The sequence below is a fragment of the Lissotriton helveticus genome, chromosome 6 (genome assembly GCF_964261635.1).
Source record: "Lissotriton helveticus chromosome 6, aLisHel1.1, whole genome shotgun sequence".
Classification (NCBI taxonomy): domain Eukaryota; kingdom Metazoa; phylum Chordata; class Amphibia; order Caudata; family Salamandridae; genus Lissotriton; species Lissotriton helveticus.
The window spans coordinates 419,402,996-419,427,862 of NC_136067.1; the positions used below are offsets into that span (position 1 = coordinate 419,402,996).

The following is a 24,867-nucleotide window of genomic DNA, read 5'->3' on the forward strand; positions in this document are numbered from 1 at the left end:
CAAAAGGGCAACATTGTATTTGAAAAAATATAATAAATACTATAAAAATGTATATGTTGCAGAAGAGGAAGTAAGTGAGGAAGAGGATAGCGATTTGTGTGCTGGTCAAATTGAGAAAGTAGAACCCTGTACTAGTGAAGAAATATATGAACATTATAGTGTTCATCCTTTGCATTCCAAGGAAGTCATGGGGAATGCTATTGAGTTGTTTCAAATGAAACAAGCGAAAGGGAGTCCCATTAGTGTTTGGGAGGAAAGTTTGGAAGCTCGGTGTTTCCCACAGCTTTTTCCAACAGGTCAGGGAGGAAGATATGATGAGCGACCTCATCAAATTCCTGCTTCTGAATACCGGACTTTGCGATTGTATGCAGGAGATCCTAGGTTTCGACAATGCATTCCTTATTTGTTTCATCTCCTGTTTGAAAGCGATCTGTCTGGACTGTCATATGCAGTGAACCACATCTTGAAAAGTGGTATACACATGCAAAACATCTCGGCAAGTGACTTTATGGATAAAGTCAATGTCCAAGACAGTATTTTGGATTCTCACCTGATTAATCTCATGGCGTGTCAGCGTGGTACTAATGAGTACTGGTACCGTCGTCATGGTGATTTAAAATGTATGCTGAGGAACTTAGGAACTCCCACATGGTTCCTCACTTTGAGCTGTGCTGAGTATGGCTGGGAAGACTTACTTGAATTTCTACGAGAGGCAAATGCTAACGTAGAAAACATCGAATTCAAGACACCCGGAGAACTGTGCTCTTTGGATCCAGTCAATGTATGTAGGTACTTCAATCATAGATTTGAAGGTATGATGTCTTTCATCATGAATAAGAAGAATCCACCTCTTGGAGAGGTGTTGGATTTCTTCTGGAGGAAGGAGTACCAAGCAAGAGGTGCTCCTCATATACATATGTTGCTGTGGATCAAGGATGCACCTAAATTTGGAACGGATGCAGACGACTCAGTGATGAGTTTCATAGAACAGTATTCTACGTGTGCTGTTCCAAACGCAAAGGAGAAAAAAAGCCTAAGAGAAAAAGTTCTACGTTTCCAAAGCCATCGATGTGGAAAGTACTGTCGTCGTAAATTCCGGAACAAAGACAAGTTCTACACCAAATGTCGTTTCGGCTTTCCACGATCGGTGATTTCTAAAGGAAGAGTGAACAGTTTGATGTCTTCGCTGCGACATAATGTGATGAAGAAATCACCTAAAAACACATACAATTTGAAGAGGAACGAAGAGTCTAAGTACATCAACGACTACAACCCGGTGATTTTGTCCATGTGGAATGCTAACATGGATATACAGTTTGTGGCTGATAACTGTATGGCTGTGGCTCGGTATGTGACATCTTACATCACCAAAAAAGAGAAGACAGAATTGAAGGATATGTGGGAGGACATTTCCCATGAAAAGAGCCTCAGCAAGAAGTTGTACAGTTTCAGTCTGAAGATGTTGTCGCATCGAGAAGTCGGAGCTTACGAATGTTCTGACCGGTTGTCTTCAGCAAGTCTCTATGCCAAGTCCAGGAGTATCGTTTGGGCGAGTGTTGGTCTTGCTGCAACGCGTAATCGAGTTCTGAAACCTGTGCGGGAAATTGAGTATTTGGCGGAAAAGAAGCCAAACAGTACCGATATTTTGAAGAGCAACATGTTGGATACATATTATCCAAATCGAAGCAGTCACCTCGAGAATGTTTGTCTGTATGAGGTTCTGCAAAATTACATATTCAAGAGGAACATCAAAGAAGATACTGAGAAAGGAGTGTATGCTGTAATAGGAAGTGAGGGATGTCTGGTCAAGCAAAGAAAATGCCACTTGATAAACCATCGAAAATTGAGTGGCGAATCTCCTGAAAAAAAGGAGTTTTTCTATTTAGCACTTTTGCAACTTTTTAAGCCTTGGCGTGCAGAAGAGGAACTGCTTGGAGATTTCCTTTGTTACGAAGACTCATTCAATGCTGCCAAGGAGACCATAGAATGTCCTGCTTTTCCCAAATATGTAGAAATGTTGAATGTGGAAATTGAGCAGGAAGCAACGATTGCAGCCGAGATTGCCAGAGACAGTTCTCAGGACAGTCAGAGTTCTGCTTCATTGAGTCAGGATCCACTAGGAGGACCTCTTATCGAAAATGAAGCTGCCACTGCTATGAATGAAGTGGAAAGAGCCATGGCACATGCTCAGGAGGATGTGGTTAACTTAGAAGAGTTGGAAAGACAACTCAACGTTGAGCAGAGGAAAATATATGACGAACTTACCATGCAAATTGATCATGGATTAAGTCATGACAAGAAAGAGTGCTCATGTACGTCGTTGAAGCCTGTCCGACTGTACGTGAGTGGAGAAGCGGGAACTGGAAAAAGTTTCCTTATTAAAGCAATTTCATGTTATTTGCAGGAAAGGACAGAGTCATCGCTGTCTTGTGTTGTCACCGCTCCAACTGGACTGGCAGCACATAACATTAAAGGGATTACTTTACATCGTTTACTGATGCTGCCAGTGGAGCATGACAACAAATAAGAATATCACAAGCTATCTGGAGATGCTTGTTTTGAAGTTTCAAGAGTCTTGAGGAAAATGAAACTTCTTATCATTGACGAAGTAAGCATGGTTTCCAATGTCATGCTTGCCTTTGTGCATTTGAGAATGCAAGAAGTTCTCAAAACAGAGTATGATGTGTTATTTGGTGGCAAACACATAATTGTTTTCGGAGATCTTCTGCAGCTGACACCAGTGAAAGGGCAACCTGTGTTCAAAATGCTCACGCATGAAGATACCAGGAAGTGCTTAGGGAGTATTGGCAACGTCAATATATGGTTAAACTTCAATTATGCTGAACTGCATGAAAATATGCGTCAGGCAAAGGATGAAGTTTACAAGACTATTCTACAAGATGTCAGAATTGGAAAAGTGACCGAGCATGGGAAAGAAGCTTTACATGCACGATTACTGACAAATTTATATCCAGACGAAGATGTTGTGCCTGAGAATATTTTTCAGAAAGTTACTGAGAAAAAATCTGGAATATGTTTGATGCCAACTCTTGCAGAATGTGCCAAATTCAACAACAAAATGTTGCATTTAGAAAAGCAAGAGATTGTGAAATTGGAAGCTATTGACAGAGTAGAGCATATGGGATCAACAATTATTTTGTCTGAGAATCTGAAAACAAAATTGGATTCATTAGAGAAGAGTATATCTAAAACTGCGGGTTTTGAAAAGACTCTGAATGTGTGCTTGAACTGCCGTATAATTTTAAGAAGGAATTTACATGTTGAAAGAGGTCTGGTAAATGGATCAATGGGTAATGTTGTTGATTTTGTGAAATACAGAAATAGAGATGGAATTGAATTTTTAAAAATTAAATTTGATGGCATTGAGGAAGTACAGCTAATTGCTCGTTGTTCTGCTAGATTTTTGCTTGTAAAAGACTTATATGTTCGTCGTAAGCAGTTTCCTGTTTGCTTGGCATATGCGGTGACAATCCATAAATCGCAAGGTTTAAGTGTAGACTGTGCATTGGTGAATATTGGCAGTTCTGTGTTCAAGGAGGGTATGGCATATGTGGCATTGTCACGAGTTAGGACTTTATCGGGATCGTACTTGATTGAGTGAGATGTCACAAACATTTGTGCGGATCTAGATTGTGTTAAGGAATACAATAGGTTGAGAAGAGAGTATGCGCCACATTTGCCTCAGTATCCTTTGTTTGAGAAACGTGTGGTAGGCCGGAAACGAAGAAATGTGACCAATACTGGGGAGGTTGTAGCAAAAAGACGAAAAGTCGATGAACCTGAAATTATAAGCAGAAACAAAAAGGATTCTGTTGAAGATGTTGTTGGTTTTCAATTTGAAAACAGTTCTGGTGTCAACTGCTATGCTAATGTAGTGGTTAATGTTTTGTTTTCTCTACAAAATGTAAAAGAAGCGATTGTGGTCAATTCTGATCAAAGATTTTGCAGTTTGTTAAATTCTGTGTTAGAGAAATGTAGCACTGATAGAACAAACATAGAAAGTGTGTCTGAAATTCGAAATCTGTTAGACAGATGTTCAGGCCAAACACAATTCTCTCAAAATAGTCAGCAAGATTGTCAGGAGTTTTTAATGTATATGCTTGATGTATTGTATGCTGAAGGTGTAGATGTAGATCATCTGTTTGGGCTTTCTTATCAATGGCAGCATGACTGCGAGAACTGTAGGGTATCAAGTAGTACTAGTGTAGACTCAGAAAGATTTATATATTTAACTTTGCCAGACAGTAAATCAGTCTCTTTTAATAAGCTAGTAAAAGCAGCTGATCACAATATGGAGTGTAGGCAATGTAAATCTGAAATGATGTCCACATTATTTATACGAACATATGGCCAGTATGTCATTTTAATGTTCCAACGATGTAGGCCTGATGGAACAAAATTGACAACTTTAATTAAAAATTTTGTGGCTTCACAGTTGTCAATATCAGGAAGGACTTTTGTAACTGTAGCAATTATATATCATGACGGTCCTTCAATAACATCAGGACATTATACAGCTTATTTAAAGTGTAGAAATGGCTGGTCATTCTGCAATGATTCTGTTTTAATTTTCAAAAAAAAATTGCCATATGACCTTAAAAACTCTTACCTGGTGTTTTTAAAACCAAAATTTTAGGGAAAGAATCTCGGGATGTGCTCTGAGGAATTTCAAGAAGTTCTCATGGCTCCTACACTATTTGGCCTTGAAGATAAGTGTAGTACAGAGACATAACTTTTTACCATAACACTGGACGTTATTGAGAAATACGTGCACTTTGAATGAGTTCAGAAAAACTATTTCTTTTTATAAGCTAATTGAAGCAGCGAATCAAAACATGGAGTAGAGGGAATGTAAGTCTGCAATGCTGTCTACTGTTTTACATTGCTTTGTGATTAAAAGTGATGTAGAGAATTAAATAATTGTACTAGTCATAAAGGTAGTGTAAGTCTGCTTCATAGTAAGCAGTATCAGTGTAATAGGAAATGTAGAACATGATTGAGCAAGAAGGGGAAGATATTACTAGTCCAGGATTGTGTAAATGATCTTCAACATTTTAATTCTGAAAGTTGCGGAAATGCGAAAAGACGCGATTGGCTAACAAGAAATCCAAGAGTTATACATGGCTCTGACAAGATTTGGCCTTGTGGAATCTTGTGGTAGAGAGCAAGAAGTCATTTATTGTATGTAACATGTTTTTGAAAACGATGGAGGTTTTCTTTCAGAAAGTGGCAGGTTGAAAGTAATAACAGCACAACAGAGTGTAAGCTGTTCATAGGACATCCTTGGCCGTCATGGAAAGTAAGTTAACTTTAAGGAGTTCTGAATTCTGATTTGTAATGTATGGGTTTTTTAAACACAATCATTTTGATTGTGTTTTTTTTTCCCCGCTGTTATATGATGAATACCTTCAAGTCACTGTTTTAGTGAAATTTGATACATTCTGAGAACAGCAAAAATAAACCATTTAACATGTATAATTAATTCTGTTCTGTTTGCATTTATGATGTATATGTAGAACTGTGTAGGAGGCATGGAGAAGGTGAGGCTTCTGTAAGTGTCAAAGTTGTTGCATACAGTGCTCATATTCTACGTAGTCTTTTATATTTCATTACTTTCACTGTTTCTGACTGATCTAAACATTTTTTTTTTAAAAGAACAGTAAGTATAAGGGAAGGAAACAGACAGTTATGTTAAAAGAAACACAGCTATAGGGAATAAACTAGGGATACTGTTACCCGCAATCCTCTGCTGATGATGTCACTGAGCATGTCATGAATGATGTAATATGTGACATCATCAGCAGTGGATTACGGGTAATAGTATCTCTAGTTTACTCCCCTATAGCTGTCTTTCTTTTAACATAACTGTCTGTTTCCTTCCCTTATACTTACTGTTCTTTTTAAAAAAAAAAATGTTTTGGTTCGCTTCCGGTTCGCGTACCGGGGAGCGAACTGGGAAGCGAACTAAGAGAAATAGAGGTTGGCACAGTTGCAAATATTGTACCAATTTTTTAATAACGGGGAGGTAGTTCTGAAAAGAACTTTTTTTTTATTGTTTTTGTTGTTTTATATTTTTTTTATTATTTTTCGGAACATTTTTTTACTTTTTTTGAATTTTTCTGAACAGTTTTATATTTTTTGGGGTTTTTCTTGGAGGGGGCAATGAAAACGATTCATTGTAAAGGGCTCAACAGGAGCAAGAAAACAAAAAAAAAGAATTTATTGTTTGGGGAGTTTCGGACAAACATGAGCATGATTGTCAATAGCTCTGTTGATCAGAGTGATGCTACTTTCTCCGTAGCAAATGAATCCACTGCAATGTACGCAGACTTGTTTTACTTCACGAAATCTCGTTTGTATATTTGGCACCATCTCCCTGCCCTCTGGTCCCGTTACTTCCGGTACAACAGATCTTCTGGCCATAATAGGGAGATTATCTAGGTCGTCCTGTTCCTCTTCTTCCTCTTCTTGCTGAATTATAACTTTAGCAGGTGGTCCACTCTTCCTTGGATGTGGTGGAGGTGGTGGGGAAGCACCAGCTGAAGCTAGTAAAGAAGCCATTGCTCACTGGTAACAAAGGGTCTTTCTCTCACAATGATGAAAGTCAGAGTGAGGAAAGAAGGAGGGATTTTCACCATTTGGGAAAAAAAATAGTTCTCAACCAATGAAAAGTGTTCATTTTAGATCATATGACCTAGTCTTACATCATTAGGAAACCGAAAGTGAAATGAACCAATGAAAAGTGTTATTACCAAGTCACATGACCTGCTGTGTTTACGTTACGCGCTTTGCAGGGCCTCCCGGTTTGCTTCCAGAAACCTGTGCTTTGCGACTCGGTAAGCGTACGAGTTCGCTAACATAGCACGTCATATGACGTATCACGCGACAACGCGAAACGTCATGCGGACGGGAGGCGTCACGATGTTGTTTTCTAACGCGGCAGTTGCGGTAAAGAAACGTTTACCGGCTCGCGGTCTATTTCGCGGCATCAAGGTCAGCTAACGGGAAGCTTCCCGATTCGCGAAGCGGGAACGAAGAAAAAAAAATATTTAAAAAAAAAGTTATTAATAAACATATAAAATATATTTTTGGATTTAAAGAAGAATACATTTTACAGCTACAGATATTAGCTGTTAAAAAACCAATGAAATTCACTGAAAAAACCATAGGTTATAGACCATATATAGTTAGGAATTAGCATTTACAAAACCTTGAAAATTCACTGAAAAAACCATAGGTTATAGACCATATATAGTTAGGAATTAGCATTTAAAAAATCTTATTTTACTCACACAAAACCATTGAAATTCCATATATAGTTAGTTGCACTAACTATATATCGCGCACCCGCAATCCACTGCTGATGATGTCACATATTACATCATTCATGACATGGTCAGTGACATCACTGATGACATCACTGATGACAACATCCAGTGATTATGTGTTTCTGTAAAGTTTAAATATGTTTTACATATTGAAGAATGAGTGGATGTATAAGTGTCTGAATGAAGGTTTTAGTAGGTGCGTGATTGACTGTATGAGTGAGTGATTAAATGCGTCTTACTGAATGCACGGGTTAGTGACTAAACTGTCTAAAAGTGTGCATCAGTATGTCTGTTGTTGTGCAAGCTGCTGCATGTGTTGATCAGTAGCTATATAAGTAGCTATATGGGTTATTGATTGGTTGCACAAGTATTTGTATGGGAGACTGAGTGTGTGTATGGCTGGCTGGGAGGTGTGTGACTCTGTGCAGATCAATGTGTACTTGTATCAATGATTCTATAAGAGAGTAACTATGTGTTAGTATATGTTTCAAAAATGTAAGGTGTTCTGTGTTTAACTGTATAGATGAGAAAATGGAAGTGTGATTGATTCTTTTCAGGACTGACTAGGTGTGTGAGTAATTCCATGGATGAGTGGCAGAGTGTGAGTGTCTGTATAGGTGTATGAGTGCATATGATAGTGTTGTAAAGATGAGTGATTGTATGTATGAATGATTGTATGAGTGAATGTGTGTGTAGACATAGGAATCAGTGAGTGCGTATGTAGTAACTAGTATTGGTGTGTCAATGGTTTCAAAAACGATACTCTCTATTTAACACTGGGTGTAACGGAGGTTATATTAGAGTGTGAGGAGATGCATTGTATTATCACATGAATGATATCATCAGTGATGTGATCATTGATGTCACGTGAGATGTCATCAGTGATGTCATCAGTGATGTCACTGACCATGTCATGAATGATGTAATATGTGACATCATCAGCCGTGGATTGCGGGTGCGCGATATATAGTTAGTGCAACTAACTATATATGGAATTTCAATGGTTTTGTGTGAGTAAAATAAGGTTTTTTAAATGCTAATTCCTAACTATATATGGTCTATAACCTATGGTTTTTTCAGTGAATATATATATATATATATATATATCTTGTAAATATAACTTGTGCCTAGGGTAACTATAACTCGCTTTCCCACATTTTCTGATCAATACTTGAATTACAAATATTGCAGTGATGTCATCAATGATGTCATTGAAGATGTCATGAGTGATATAATATGTGGGGTAATTAGTAGTACATGGCGATGGTGTGAGTTATAGTTACCTAAAGTCACAAGTTACAGTTACCAGAGCTGACTATAACTAGTCGATTTCAGTGGTTTTATACATTAACGGGTTGATGTACAAAGCATTTTACTGGGCGTGTTAAGGGGGTCACTTCCTAATAGCGAGTTGCACCAGTATGTAGGAATGTTTTGTGACTGGCAGTCGTAAAACATTCACAGTTACGACCAATTTCAAGTTGGTAGTAAGCTATTCAAAATGGGAAGGGTCTCTCCCATTGAGGGGACCAACATTTTTTTCAGAGCAGGTAGTGGTCTCACCACTGCCTACCCTTAAGAAATTAAAATACAACTTTTCATTATTTTCTTTCAAACACATCCAGTTGTTCTTGAAGGAAAACGGGCTGCATTTTAAAAAAGGTGTTTTATTTAAAAAGCAGACACAGACATGGTGGTCTGCTCTCCCCAACAGGCCACCATCCCCGTGTTATTGCCCACTCCCAAGGGGTTGAACATTGCAACCTGCCTCATGAATACTGATGAGGTAGGTCCCTTGTGACCTATTTGGAATCTCTAATGCGTCTGTGACACATTAGTACATTTTACAAAAAAATGCAATTAAAGACTGGCAAAAATGAAAAGTTCGAACATGTGCCCTTAAAATGTTGCGTTGCAGCTGACATTCTCATCCAAACTATAACTATACTTTAACATTTGTTTTTTTATTGGATTTCAATTTTTTCAAATAAAATAATATTTTGTTACCATACATAAAGACAACCTCCCGTTGCGTATGGCCTTTGGATGTGTGCGGCAAGGGGTTGGACACAGGGATTTACCTATGGTCAGGACCTACTGGCCAACTCTCCCCACAGGCAGCCAAGCCCATGCTGTGAATAGTTTTTGGGCATGCATTGTGTTGGGTTTGCCACAGGGCACCCAACCTTCACAGTCACTCAACGCACTCTGTCTTTGGTCATGTGCTTTGACAAAACCTCTATCCTTTTGGGTAAAATGACATTAAAATGAGGAGGGGCAGTGTGGCCCCGATTCCCAAGACTAAGTAGGCCTCGGGGACCCTATCCCCTTGGGATGCATGTCATTAAAAAGGAGAGTGGGGCCGCTCGGCCCCCTGAGCTTATTATGACCCTGGGGACACCATCCTTTGGGGCCTGCCTTGATTATCGGTAGGTGCCCACCCATGGCACCCACTGAGCAGCAAGTAGGGGCCCTCACAGACTCCCGGCACAGTGCAGGAGCTAGCATAGATTGTGCCCGAAAGGAGCAGCAGTTTTTTGCATGCTTCTCTGGGCGGGAGCAATATCTGTTCTGTTTCCCTGAAAATAGTCCACAAATTGGCAGCAACATTGCTAAAAAAAAAGAAAAAGATTTTACTCCCCAGTGATTGTAGCCACTTCGTAGATATAGTTAGGATTCCCAGAGATTGTAATTCTTCTGATTTTTACTTGCTAATAAATTTGCAACCATTTGACATTGCTCTACAAAGCTTTGCTGAACTATTGCTTTTCCTACATTTGCTGATGAAGCAAAGTTTTGCAGTGATTCGTTAAGGGTGGGGGCAAAGAAATGAAGGAGGTCCGTAAACAGGTTTTTCCACCAATGTGTTTTCTATAGACTTTTTAGCCAGACACAGTACCCAAACAGCTGAACAGATTTTCACAAAATTTGACAGAAATAACTGACCTAACTACAACTGCACTGTGCTCCCCACTGTATAATATTACGCAGCGGTCGTTGCATTGTTTAGTTATAATTAAGTCTGCATTTCCTTAGGAAGAACGTCTATATTCTAATAACTTTGGCACAATTTGACTAGCATGCAAAAACTCCACTTCAGTGCCTTCCAGTAAAGTTTTTTAGTGATACATCAAGCATGGACCACAACAGTGGGGTGTCCCAAAACAATGACTTCCCATGGTCACTTCCATAGGAAAAGTTACTCTCTGATGCAGATACAGAAAATGCAGGTGAATAGAATTGCATAAAATTTGGCAAAAAGTTAAAACTTTAATCAGAAAGTGCACTTTTCATTATTGGTGTAAATCTGTACAGGTGTCTTCAAGAAATTTGTGTTTAAAAGGTGCTTGAGTGGTAATGAAGGTGTTAACAAGCTAGGTATATCCAGACACTAACCTTAAAATCTACGACAAAAAGAAACCCCTCATTATGTTTTTTTACGGCAGTAACCTCTGTAGGAAATATCTTCAGTTTTACATCTTTGGTTCCATCAAGATGGTAATCGGGTGTGCCATATTTGTGTTATAAAGATGTTTTTAACATGCTAGATGCTCCTTAAAACTCTGATGAAGCTGAAGAGGGACACTGGGAAATCAACAGAAGGATGTTCCTGAGGCTAGAAGCATATATCAACTACAAAATGGCATATGGACCCTTGTACTAGGGAAAAGGTCAAGCAGAAATCCCTGCTGCAGAAATCCAAGCCAAATCCTGTTTCTTAACTGAAAATATCCTTTCAGCAGACAATTCATCTTATATGCTTTTCAAGGGCATAAAGGAGATCTCTGAGACACCAGAGACACTGTTGCTGACCCAGTCCCAAGATTTCTGTGATGAAGTAGCTACTTACTTTAAGAACAAGGTCCTCAAGATCTTCCAAGAGTTCAGTCCTACGGAAGCTGAAGATCCTGATGCTGAGGTGGTCACTCAAGACTGCAAGAAGTATGTACTTAACTCCTTGCCACAAATCACAGTCCAGCAACCGAAAGATGCTGAGGAGGTTACTCAGGACTGTGATAAGCATGCTCTTACATCCTTCCTACAAATTAGAGCTCAGTAAATAAAAGATCTCCTAATGGGCCTTACATCCAGTGCACCATCAGATCCTTGTATGCCCTCCATACTTAAACTGGTTTTTGACAATGTAGCTAACTTCCTGTGCAAGGTGTTTAACCAAAGTCTCCTATCTGGGAGTTATATGGCTAACTGGAAGGAGGCTATCATCTCACCACTCCTTAAAAAGACTAACGCTGACCCCTCAGAGCTGAGAAACTATCGCCCTATCTCCCTTCTCCCCGCCCGCTAATATTTGGGAGAAATTTATCAGCACTGTACTGATGAATCATGTGGAGTCCCAGGAGAGATTAGCCCACTCGTATAATGGGTTCCACACCGTTCATAGCACTGAGTCTGCCCTTATTGCAGCCACTGACCTTATCCGCATGCATGTGGATCAGGGAGGTTTGGCGGTGCTGATTATGCTCGACTTGTCGGCAGCTTTCGATACCATCTCTCCGGCATGCATTGTTCAACATCTGTAGGAAGTGGGAGTTGCGGGTAAGGCCTTGCAGCTTCTCCCTTCTTTTATGTCAGGGAGAATGAACTTCGTTAGCTATGGAGGTTTCAGAGCTAGGGCCTTTAGCCTTCCATGTGGGGTCCGTCTGGGCACTTCATTGAGCTCCTCTTTTTAACATTTATGTGACCCCTCTGGATTAGTTGGTGAGATCATTTGGTTTCCAGGTGATCTCCTATGCAGACAGCATGCAAAACATTGTCTCCATGTCTAATGATTTGCAATTGGTTGCAGAGAAATTCAACCAGTGCATGGCAAGCATTATCTGCTGGATAAAGGGTAACTCCCTTAAAATCAATGCTGACAAGACCGGGATACTGGTCTTTGGCTTTCCGAATTCCAGTTGGTCAAGTGCCTGGTGGCCGGCAGATTGTGGTCCCCTTCCTGTCCCAGCTAAGGGAGCAAAAAATCTAGGAGTCATTTTCGACAAGGGTCTGACCTTCGATGCACAGGTCAACCTTACGGTCAGCATCTGTTTCTATATTATAACAATCCTTAGAAAGGTGTTACTGCTCATCCCATCTGACCTCCACCGGTCCCCCAATGGCGGCAATTTACTCGCCTTGTGGAGAAATGCCGGGCATCCAAAGCCCATTAAAACCAATAAACTTAATAACTCCAAAAAAACAGGAGAAATTAGGCATTTCCATCTTAAACTAAAAATAAATCAGCAACAACAAAAAATCGATAAGAGTGGACAGGAAAAGAATACCGGAGTGGCTATCCAAGACAAAAATTCAATTAAAAAATGGCTGATAAAAACAACTACGCAGGTACATCATTCACTGAATACACAGGCAAATAGGGAGGAGGTAGTAATAGAGGAAAGTAAAAAAAGACAAAGAAAAAAGAATATTTAGGTCACACAGAAAAACAAGAATTTGCACAAGCCTTAGGAGGGTAAAACTTGCTTTCAATTTCTGAGGAAAAAGAACTCATTGAAGCTTTAGAACGTAATACCCAATCTGAAGTGGCACCTCAGGTAAACAGGGATAAGGATATGACAGAACCAGATACATTACGAAACAGGACAACGGGGGAAGAAGGGGATGTAGCTTCAACAACCATTAAATCACAATCAAACAAGGATCAATGGGATAAACAAAATAAGGAGAATAACGGATGCCTAAAAGAAAGAGAGAAAATACAATCACCAATTACCATTTCATCAGTTAGTGGTATAGATTCAATTTCAGGGAATTTAACGTTAGCCAATAATAACGTCACAAATACCTGGAGCGAATCTTTGTTAAAAACCCTGCAGCAAGCAATTAATGTTCTAAACCTGCAATCAGATAAATTAGAGGTCCAGGTAGACCTAATGAACCTAATTGCAGTGCATATAGCAGGAATAAATACTAAATTAGACAAAATTGTAGCGCAAATTACAAATGGTAAGATTATTGTATACAAACGAAACATAAACTGCTGGATCAAAGTTGCGGATGCGGGAGAATAATAGACAAACTGGAGTCCTTACCAGAGATATAAACTGGTTACAAGCGTTTAGACTGGAATGTAAAAGATCCTGCCACACTGCTTCATGGAAAATATTGATCTTAAACATTTACATCCATCCAGAAAAGTAAAAAAAACTGGAAAGATTGACAAACCTAATAAACCTAGTAAAAAACTTACAAGTAACATATCAAGATTACGGCCCTTCTGCCCTCTGTTATTCCCTTGTTTTTGTGCCCTTCTGCCCTCTGTTAGACTCGTTTTTGTGCCTTTCTGCCCCTTTAGACTCGTTTTTTTGTGCCCTTCTGCCCTCTGTTAGACTCGTTTTTCCCTTGTTTTTCTGCCCTTCTGCCCTTTGTTAGACTGCTTGTTGTGCCTTTCTGCCCTCTACATCACCACATCATCACTCAGCGCTACCCCAGCATCACTCAGCACCACCACATTATCACTCAGCACCACCACATTATCACTCGGCACCACCACAGCACCACTCAGCACCACCACAGCATCACTCAGCACCACAACATCATCACTCAGCACCACCACAGCATCACTCAGCACCACCACAGCACCACTCAGTGCCACCACAACATCACTCAGCACCACCACATTATCACTCAGCACCACCACAGCACCACCAAAGCATCACTCAGCACCACCACAGCATCACTCAGCACCACCACAGCATCACTCAGCACCACCACATTATCACTCAGCACCACCACAGCCCCACTCAGAACCACCACGGCATCACTCAGCACCACCACAGCATCACTCAGCACCACCACAGCACCACTCAGCACCACCCCAGCATTCACTCAGCACCATCCCAGTATCACTCAGCACCACCACAGCACCACTCAGCATCACCACAGCACCACTCAGCACCACCACAGCACCACTCAGCGCCACCCCAACATCAATCTTTACAACCATTCAACAACAACTGGTTCAAATATGTTCTCTCAATGTTTCAAACATTATTACAAATGTCACAAAAAGATGTTGATATTTCACTTCTGTTCTTGGATTTTTGTCACAATAAAATACACTGAACATAATCTTCACAAAAGTTATTTACAAAAGTTTAAGCTATTGCCATTATAAATTAAATAAGTATTAATTATTTAAAAAAAATAAAAGCCATTATAATTTGTAATATCAATACAGCTAAGTCACGTAAATACAACACATGTAGCATTACAATTGCTATAGGTGTCACATTTGCGAAAGTTATAACTATTGGCATTGTAAATGACAAACTATTAATTAGGCTATTTTCAAAACCAACACAAATAAAAAAGCTGTCATTTACTAGACCAATAGCTCAAACTTTCCTAATGCGAGACCTATTGCATTACAAATGCTTGTTTTTATATCTGTCAGTGCTTCCTGTTGAGGTTTAATTTTCGTGACAGGCGCCTCATTGCCTACTTGTAACTATTCTCTGACCCTGCTTCCAGGGTCAGAGCAGGGTCAGAGAATAGTTGCAAGTAGGCAACGAGGTGCCAGGAAGCACTTACAGGCTTACAGCCGCAGGTGTCCAAGTTGAAGTTCATTTCTTTGTAACCCTTTTGTAAAAGGTTACAAATAATTAGCTTCAACTTTTGCACCTGCTGCTGTAACCCTGTAAGTGCTTGGCTGAAAATGCGTCCCCTCTGATTCGTGGATTTTACCGCGATTTCGCGAGATTCGCGGATCGCGAAATGGCGGAAAATCCGCAAATTCCGCGAGCGGAACGAATTTTTAGCCCATGCTTACAAAACACCGGAATAAGTGAGCCAAACTGAACTAAACACATAGGTAATTTGTATAACAATGGTCAAATAAGTACTCACAGATGTGCATTATCTCATCAAGACGAAATGGTAGATGTAATTCAAAAACCAACCTCAGTTGAAAATTCGATTCTGACAGAAGGGCCCACAGTCACACAAGATTTATTAACAACAAAAGATGTAAGGGTGTTGATAAAAAAGCTGAAGCACTCAGGGGCAGCAGGGCCAAATGGTCTCCCGAATGACCTATTCAAGCAAGACCCGGAGTTTTGGGCTAATTATCTTGCTCCCCTTTTTAACCAATTGCACTCCGCGAAAAGGCTACCAGCCTCCTGGAGAGAAAGTTTGCTCCATCCAATTTATAAAAATGGAAGGAGAATGGAACCCGGGAACTACAGGCTCATTGCCTTAATAGACATCGAGGCAAAATTGTTCGCATCCTGCAATTTACAACATGTACAGGAGTGGATGGAGGAAAAAAGAATAATACCAAAACTTCAAACCAGTTTTAGGAAGGGCATGGGTACCATAACTAATCTGGCAACAATGGCTATTCTAATCGAAAAAGCCATAAGGAAAAAACAAGCCTACTCGCATGTTATATTGATTTGAAATCGGCGTTCAATAGAGTGCCACAAGATCCACTTTGGCGGAAATAAAAAGAATGGGGACTACCGCAAGATGTGTTAAACACGATAATGGCACTATACAGCGAAACATGGGCAAGGGTAAAGCTAGGAGATGGAAGCAGGCTATCGGCAAAGATAAAAATAAACAATGGCTTAAAACAAGGCTGTGTGTTATCACCATGTCTATTTAATCTATATTTAGCAGATTTAAACAACTATCTGCAATCGACCAACGGACACCCACCTAGTATAGCAAATGAGCCAATTCAGTATCTGCAGTATGCAGACGATATTGTGGTTATGAGTCAAACACCAATAGGTCTGGAAAGAACCATAAATAAATTGATTGAATACTTAGATCTTGTAGGCCTGGAAATAAATGAGAAAAACACCAAGGTGGTTCGCCTAGCAGGACCTAAAGCAGTGACAAAATATAAATGGTATGCCAAGGAGAAGCAAATTGAGGAAACAAGAACATACAAGTATCTAGGCATCAAATTAGGCCAAAGAATGTCTTTTATGAAGCAAAAAATGGACATAAACGCGAAAGCTCAGTCACTGATTTTTGCCTATAAACAACTCCGTAAGAAATTGCAATGCCCTTCACATGGACATCTTCTGAAAATCATGGCAGCACAATTGCTTCCGACTTTGTCCTACGGCCTGGAAATCTGGCATGGCAAGGAAATTAATATTTTAAATGATCTGCAGACAAAAACATTTAAAGCAGTTTTTAATCTCCCAATAGGTGCATCACCAGCACAAGTGCACCTAGAATTCGGCCTCCAGAACCAGGAATTCCAAAGAAAGGCAACATTTGTAAAACTGTGCAGGAAACTTAGAGCTTCCGAACCGGGGTCGCTGAACCATTTATGTTGGTTGGAAATACAAAATCAATATATTACAAGAATAACAAAACATGGGGCGACTACCTGCGAACTGCTCTGGCGGTACTAGGCATGGAAGAAGTCTTGAAACAAAAGATGGAGAGAGTTACATTTAACAAAGTATGTAACGCCAAGGCTAAAAAACTGTCATTTCCGGAAGAAGAAAGATTGTCCAAACGACGCCATGCATGGGCAGTAATACACTTGTATACCTCATTAAAACCACAACCCTATTTAATGGCGCATTTCCGGCTATTTAAAAAAAAAAAGTTTACTGAATATAGATTGGGTGACCACAACACAAAGGACTTAGTCCCCACCTGGAAAAGAAAAGAACTAGCAAATAACTGCTGGCTGTGCGGATACTGTAACGAATCTATATGTAATTTAATGTGCGTTTGTGATCAGTTAAAAAGTGGAACGAAGGAAGCTGTTACTGACACACTTTAACGACCTACAAATTCGTACCTGCAGGCAGGCGGTAATAAGCTGGATGAGAGGCATGTCCAATATTTTAACTTGTCGTGGTGTAAAATTTATGATTAAAGTGGACACCCTCTTAGCAAAAGCAGATAAGGAGTAGATGTATATGAGAATCTGTATTTGGTAGTGTTTTAGAAGTTTTATTGAAACATTAAGTTTTTATGTGGTGCTATTTATATCTGTTTTTATCTCATGCTTTATGGTTATGATAAACCAAATGAAGTTGTTTTTTTTTACTTGACTGACCATCATTGCGCTAATTACCTCCCGGCTTGAATATTGCAATACTCTATACTTTACTAACAATGCGACCTCTCTGAACAAGCTTCTGGTTGTTCAGAATGCAACGGCCAGGTTGATCTTTAATATTCCAAAGCAACAATCAGCCAGGGAGGGGATTTGTGCCTTGCACTGGCTTCCCATTAGTAAATGCATCTCCTTCAAGGTCCTCAGCACAGTATACAAGGCCATGCATAGGAAAGGCTCATCGCAGTTGAAAACCATGTTCCAATGGTATACTCCCGGGAGAGTTTTGAGATCCTCATCCCAGAAAAAATTGACTTACCAAGATACAGCAAGGCCAGATGGGGAGGTTGATTGTTCTTGGTAGTGGCTGCCAAACTCTGGAACACCCTGCCTTCCCCCATTTACAATGCCGAATCACTACTGGCTTTGTGAAAGTTGCTGAAAACATGGCTATTTTCATCCTAGTTGGCTATCTTACGCGTTTGCCCCAACTCCTCCGTTTGCCTAGTGCCTTGGCACCTTTGGTTATAAGTACACTTAATACATTTTATCCTATCCTAAAATAAACACTTAATTTTGTTCATTTCTAAAGGAAAAGCTTTCAAGTTTACAGCTTTGATTCAAACAAGATGGTGTTCAAGATGTGCCACACTTTAGGCATAAGTACGGAATGTTCACACTCTTATAGTTAATTAGAACACTGATAAAGCTATAGCCGAACAATGGACTGCTACTGGTTCTGGAAGTACATATTTACTTAGCACACACACCTTTTTGCCTGACCTTGATGAGGAAAATATTTAAGAATTACATTTATTAGAAATATGTCCTCATTTTCTAGAGCACCTTCATTAACCTCTATATGAAAATCCGAGCGAAGTAGTTGATGCGCAATGTGATGTTCTGCTTCTTTTACAACCCTGGACTCATGCCATATTTAACAATAGATGTACCTGTGCTTTTCCGGTCTGTTCGTCAATGTCTGGTTTGGTAATACCTTGTAGGTATGTCATACTGTAATCCCTCTGTTCTGCCAAAGGTTTGTCTGTACCACATATCTCATCATATGTGGGTGTCACATCAGTCCCTTTTTTAATATTTCTGACTGAGCTTTCTTCATGAATAGCTCTAGTATGAACCTGGAAAAATACATTTTTTCAAATTACTATATCCACGTTGAAATCCGTGATCAGTACATCACATTAAATGAATAATTGTCATTCCATTATTGGTAGACATATGACAAGGACCTAAATATAGAGATGTAATGTCCTTAGAATACTTTGATTCCAGTTTAAGACAGTTGTATACGGAACAAAATTGTTAAACTATGTTCTAGAGTGGAGCCGGTGATGATATGTGCTCTGTCTGAGCTTCTAGAAATTCAAAGCAATAGAGCTCCTAAAATTAAATAGGTTCCTTGGCTGAATCCCATGTTTACCATTGGTAGCTTGACAGTAGAAGCAAGCACTTCCTCAGAGAAAATTGCATGTGGTGCATAAACACAAAAGACAAAACAACATTGGATTTAAGAAATTAATGTTAACATTTCTAGATCAACTTATTTTAGAAGAGTAAAAATGAATAACTAAAAATAATCAAATGATTAAAATAGGATGTATGGATAGAGAGTTATAAACTATTAAAGAATCAATTAAAAAGTCTCCTGTGAGTCTGTTGGGGCCAGAAACTGAGCTATTGCCAAATAGGAATTATAGGATCTGTGGGGACAGTGCAGATCCATTCTGTTTTACTCAAAGATTTTGGCTGTATTGTGCAGCTAGAACATCCAATGAAACTTTCATAAGAGGGGCTGTGAAGCTTCTGTAATAAACAACTACTGAAAACCAAAGACACCATATTATTTGATTAACGCTGTTAACTTTGAGTTATGCATCCCCTAAGGCTTTGAGCAATGCAGTGAGGCTAGAAGGATTGCAGTTTGTCTCAGTCAACAATTTTAATTTTGCATGCAGAAGGTTCACCAAACGTTTAAAATATTTTGCTAAGCAAGTATGGAAGCTGTGGCCAAGCACAGCTTTGTGAGGTCAATTTCAATTTTCTTTTTTCAGTCCTGCAATATTCTTGAAATTAACTCTCAAAAGTTCAGAGTGGATTAACCCAGGAAAATGGAGCAACAGAGGTTCCATGTGTTCCCAGTATGATTGGTATTTTGTTTGCTTCCTCCAAAAGTGAAACATTTGTAAATCCTACCTTTCTTCAAACTTTGATGATTCTTCTTACCTGTATCATGATCTGTGGCCCATACTTACTTGTGTATGCCGGGCAGTCACAGAGATGCTCCCCCTTGAACGTCAATGTTGCTTGAAGCTTCTAAAGATGAGATCATCCAGTGTGAAGGTTCTGCAGCAACTGCCGCACTATTTGAAACACAGAAGTGGTTTCAGGACTCAAGGTGCCACAGGAGTTCTCAAGACTTGCAGTTGTGGCAGTCATCTTAAATCCACCATATATAAGTTCTCATTCCTTGGAGCATTCCTTGCTAGGCAAGTGTGATAATATTTTTTGCAGTTGGAATATTGATGCTAGGAGTTTGGAAATATTTGAACTTTCAATAATAGTTGCCAAGGGCCTTGGTCTCTGAGAGGTATTCTGGGTAAATATTAATGACGAAGATTTCAGACTCTGATTTTCTATTTAGTATAGGAGGAGTCCTTGAAATAATTATCAAAGCCTAAAGACTAGGGTCATCTTTTCCAGGATTACAAAGTCTTTCGCATGTGTACCCAGGAAGAGCTAGTGAATCTTCTATAATGTACAGTCTTCAGTTATACACTTGAATCACATATGTATAAACATATTGCCAGTGGAGGGGAAGTCAATATTTATTGCCGGAAGTGAAGGTGTTCTATTATTTTTGAGTATTTCCTTGATGAGGAATAGACGTTACCATGGAAATCAAGTTGGCAGATGTTATTGAATTTCCTAACCAATATTTTATCTCTGTATTTGCGATGAGGGTTCAATCTAGATTTGAGTGGGATATTGGAATGAATTAGAAAGTGATATGATCAGTCATCTTCTTTTGGTGTGGAGTGGGTGATGCTGTACAAGGAAGACACAATTAGGTCCAGAGTTCCGGCTTGGATGAGTTTTGATTCAAAGAAGAGTTATGTTAGGCTGTAAAGCTTTGGAAAGTTTACTATATTGTGGAGGAATTTGAATCTGGGGTTATTCCAACCAATAAAGAAAATGCCCATGTACATGTTGCTAGGTGAAAGGGTTTGACTAAGAGAGATGTATTCAGTTACATGTTTAATAAAGTTTTTGGAAAGCTCCCAGGGGAAAAATTATAGATGGAGGGGCCCGCGCGGAGGCGAATTTGGCTCTGGGCACTACCACCCCCCAGATCCGGCTCCTGCTATGTCCCAGTTTGCCCACACCAGGAACAAAGCTGCTTGCTCGGCTGGGCGGGAGCTTTAACCACTCTCGCCAGGCCATAGAAAACACTCCACTTCCAGCAAGTGAGAGCAGTGAAATTCTCCTGCTTGCTGGAAGCAGAGCATTCATCTGTTCCCCTGCCCTCTATCACGTGAGCAGGGAAACAGATGAATTGCTTCACATACAGGGAGCTGCATGTTTAGAAGCTCTCTGTGTATGAAAGCAATGCCGGCTTCCTCAGGAGGCAGGGAGCTGGCTCGGACAGGAGGGGCATTAAGGCTACCCTGGGGTCCTGTGAAGAGTCTAAACTTGCAAAATAAACATCAAAATGGAGTAGAAAGAGCCAGAATAAAGGTCAGAAAGATGGCAGATAAAGGTAAAAAATGAGCCGCAAGTGCCCGAATAAAGGTTAGAAACAAGCAGACAGAGGCTGATAAAAGGTCAGAAACAAGCAGAAAAAGGGAGAATAAAGACCACAACTCGCTTAAAGAGGCTAAATAAAGGTAAAAAATGAGCAGCAAGAAGCAGAATAGATGTCAGAAATGAGCAAAAAGAGGCACAGACAAGAGGTCAGAAACTAGCAGCAAGGGGAACAATAAAGGTCAGAAACGAGCAGGAAAAAGTAAATTAAAGGTCAGAAATGAGCAGCAAGATGCAGAATAGAGGTTGGAAGCAAGCAGAAAGAGACAGCATCAAGGTCAGAAACTAGCAGAAAAGGCAGAATGAAGGGTCACAAACAAGCAACAAACCTGCACAAAGAAGCAAAATAAAGTTTAGAAACGATCAGATAGAGGCAGAATAAAGGTCAGAAATGAGCAGAAAGAGGCAAAATAATGGTGAGAAACAAACTTGCTGAGAATTGCTGAGACATCGTTGGAGGCCCTGCCCCCTTTCTCAACCACTCTGCACAGGGGCCTCCTGGCCTACTACAGGAGAGATGAACTCCCCTTGGCTGCCGAGGGTTGTTGGGGACCAAGAACCTAGATTGTTGCCATAACTAAGTCTCACACAGCCGGACTGCTGAAACTTCGTTGGAGGCCTCGCCCCCTTTCTCAACCACTCAGCACATGGGCCTCCTGGTGTACTACTGGTTGGGGGATGAACTATCCTTTGTTGCTGAAACTCGTTGGGGGCCAAGAACCTCTATTGTTGTGATACCTAAGTACCCCACAGCTGAATTGCTGAGATGTTGTCAGCTGCCCACCACCTTTCTGAACCACTTCTGAGGGTCAATGGTGACCAAGAAATTCTATTTTTGTGACAACTAAGTCCCCTTAAAGTCAGATTAATGAAACGTTGAAGGAGGCCCTCCCCTTTTCTCAACCACTCTAGATAGGGGCCTCCTGACGTATAAGTGGTTGTGGAATGAAACCCCTTGGTTGCTGAGGGTCATTGGGGGCCCAGAACCCCAAATGTTGCAATAACTAAGTCCCCCATCGCTGAATTGCTGAGACCTCATCGGAGGCCTGCCTCTTTTGTCAACTACTCTGCAAAAGGGCCTCCTGGCGCATTAGGAGGGGGGGGACTCCTCTCTGCTGCTGAGGGTTGCCAGGCTGCAGGAAAATGCCAGTCAAGTTTTGTCGCACTCCGCGCACATGCAAAATGACGTGATGAGGGCGGCAACAGAAAAAAATGTGCTCTGCAGAGTTTATCAGTGACTCTGCATTCTTCACAGAACGCTGAGTTGCCAAATTCCGCTTTGCTCCATGAGCAAAGCGGAATTGTTCACCCAAGCATGAAAAAAAAAACAAAGGTTACAGACATTACATATAGGAAATAAAATTTAAAAAACCTTAGAAATTCACTGAGGAAACCAATGGTTACAGGGAAGTTATACTTAGAATAAAGAATAAGAAGAACCTTAAAATTCACTGAAAAAACAAAGATTACAGGGATGTTATAGTTGGGCTCAGAATTTCCTCATACAAAAAAATAGAAATTTTGCAATGTTAGTTCCCTGAGTTAACTATAACGTAAGCCCCATGCAATGCACTGCTTATGACCTAACATATTACATCACTCATGGCATGGTCACTGACATCACTAATGACATCACATCTCAAATGAGATAACTGAGGATATCATCCACAGAACCACTCACACACCTACCCACACCCTCATACAGCCTCTCATACACACACTCACACAACCATTTACACATCCATTTATTGGCCTATACAAGTTTTCACACAACTACTCACTCTTCCATAGAGCCCCTCCTACACTCACTCAATCATTCATTCGGGCACTCACATAACCACTCACTCACCCATACAGCTACTCAAACAACCAGTCACTTACCCAAATAGCCACACACTCACCTATACAGCTACTAGCATACCCACGTATTCATCCATACAGCTACTCACACACCTACTCCCTCACTCATACAGCCTCTCAGCAGAGCCACTCACTCACCCATAAAGCAGTTACTCACTCACACAATCACACAAACACTAACATACCTATTCACACATCGATACAAGCACTTACACATCTGGATACCCACCCATTTATCCATTCACACAGACTTACTCTACAATACAGGTAGTCCCATACTAACTTACTTACCCAAACAGCTATTCATTCACCTATATAGCCACTTGAACAGTCAAGCGTTCACTCATACAGCAATTCAGACACCCACTCACTCACCCGTACAATCACCTTTACACCCACTCATACAGCCACTCACAGAGCCACTCACTCACTCCTACAGTCACTCACACACCCATTCACTTAATAATACAGTCACTCACACAAACACTCACTCACCCACACAGCTACTGACACACCTACTTATACACCCATACAGCTGCTCACACACCCACTCACACACCCAAACAGGCACTCAGGCACCCACTCAGACACTAATACCCACAGTGACACAGCCACTCACACTAATATATACACTCAACCATCCATACAGATGTTTCCACATGCACTCTTGAACCCATACACCCAGTGAATCAATCATTCACATATCTGTGCACAGCGCAAATTCCACTGACCTTTTTCGTACCTGGGGGTCCTTGTGGGACCCCCTGAGCAGGCCTAGGGGGTCAGTGTGTTTCTACCCTGCCCCTTTTTCTTGTTGTTTATCTTTGTTTTACTGTTTTCTTGTGACTCGGTTCTACCAAGTCACAAAATGGCTGCCAACACTTCCTGGTTTGGAGTGTTGACAGCCAATCACAGTGAAGCTCGTGCTCGGGAGGGTTTGCGAACCCACTGCTGCCCTAGATATCGAACCTTTTTCTTTCTCAAATTTCTCAGCAACTACTGAACGGACTCATACCCTTTAGTAAAATGTGCTCTCTCTGAACCAAGACCTACCTTTTACCAAATTTGGTGTAATTCCATTCAGCAGTTCGGGCTGTAGCTTTGTCTAAAGTTTCCTATGGAAAATAAAGTGGGGAAAAAGTGTTTTGGGGTGTCCCTTTTTTCTCGGCCACCGCTTGGTGAATCAACCTGAAACTTCCAAGACCGGAGCTGACCGAAGCTGATCACTAGTTTTAACATTTTTGCGAACATTTATCAATCGGTTCCAAAGTTATAGGGAAAACAGTAGCACTTTTCCTATGGAAAACAAGGTACTAACTATAACTACCTACTGGTGCAAAACAAGAAAAGGAGGCAGGTTGGAAACACTCTGACCCCCTAGGCCTGCTTAGGGGGCCCCACAAGGAAATCGCGGAGGATCCACAGATCCTGCAGCGAAAATAATAAAAACAAAGTGCGGGCTCCACGTTTTGTTATTAATTAGCCCCCGGATGGGCCAAGTCCTGAGGGCATCTCCAAAAATATTTGCGGGGGCCTAGGGGGACCCCCACAGCCCTGGGGGCCGCCACCCCCGGGGCTTCTTTTTAAAATGTATGGAGGCCTCAAAGGCCCCCCAAGCCCTAGGGACCGCCACCTCGGGGCTTCTTTTTAAATAAAGAAATACCTGTGGGGGGGGGCTAGAGCCCCCCACACGCCCCGGGGACTGCCACTTCCCCGGGGCACTAATATATAAATTTGGGGGTCCCTTACGGCCCCCAAGCCCCAGGGACCACCACCTCCCTG

The 24,867-nt window shown here is 40.7% G+C and overlaps 1 protein-coding gene across 11 annotated transcripts in view; it reads right to left on the reverse strand.

Annotated features, from left to right (window-relative positions):
* Positions 1-24,867, reverse strand: part of DCDC2C (doublecortin domain containing 2C) — a 5,988,712-nt gene that overhangs the window by 2,061,192 nt on the left and 3,902,653 nt on the right. For 9 of the 11 annotated variants that reach the window (XM_078647857.1, XM_078647853.1, XM_078647856.1 and 6 more), the window contains one exon: positions 18,357-18,542. The exons of the other annotated variants lie outside the window; for them this stretch is intronic. In XM_078647857.1, the coding sequence (XP_078503983.1) occupies positions 18,357-18,542 (186 nt within the window). The remainder of the gene's footprint in view (positions 1-18,356; positions 18,543-24,867) is intronic. 11 annotated transcript variants of the gene reach the window in all.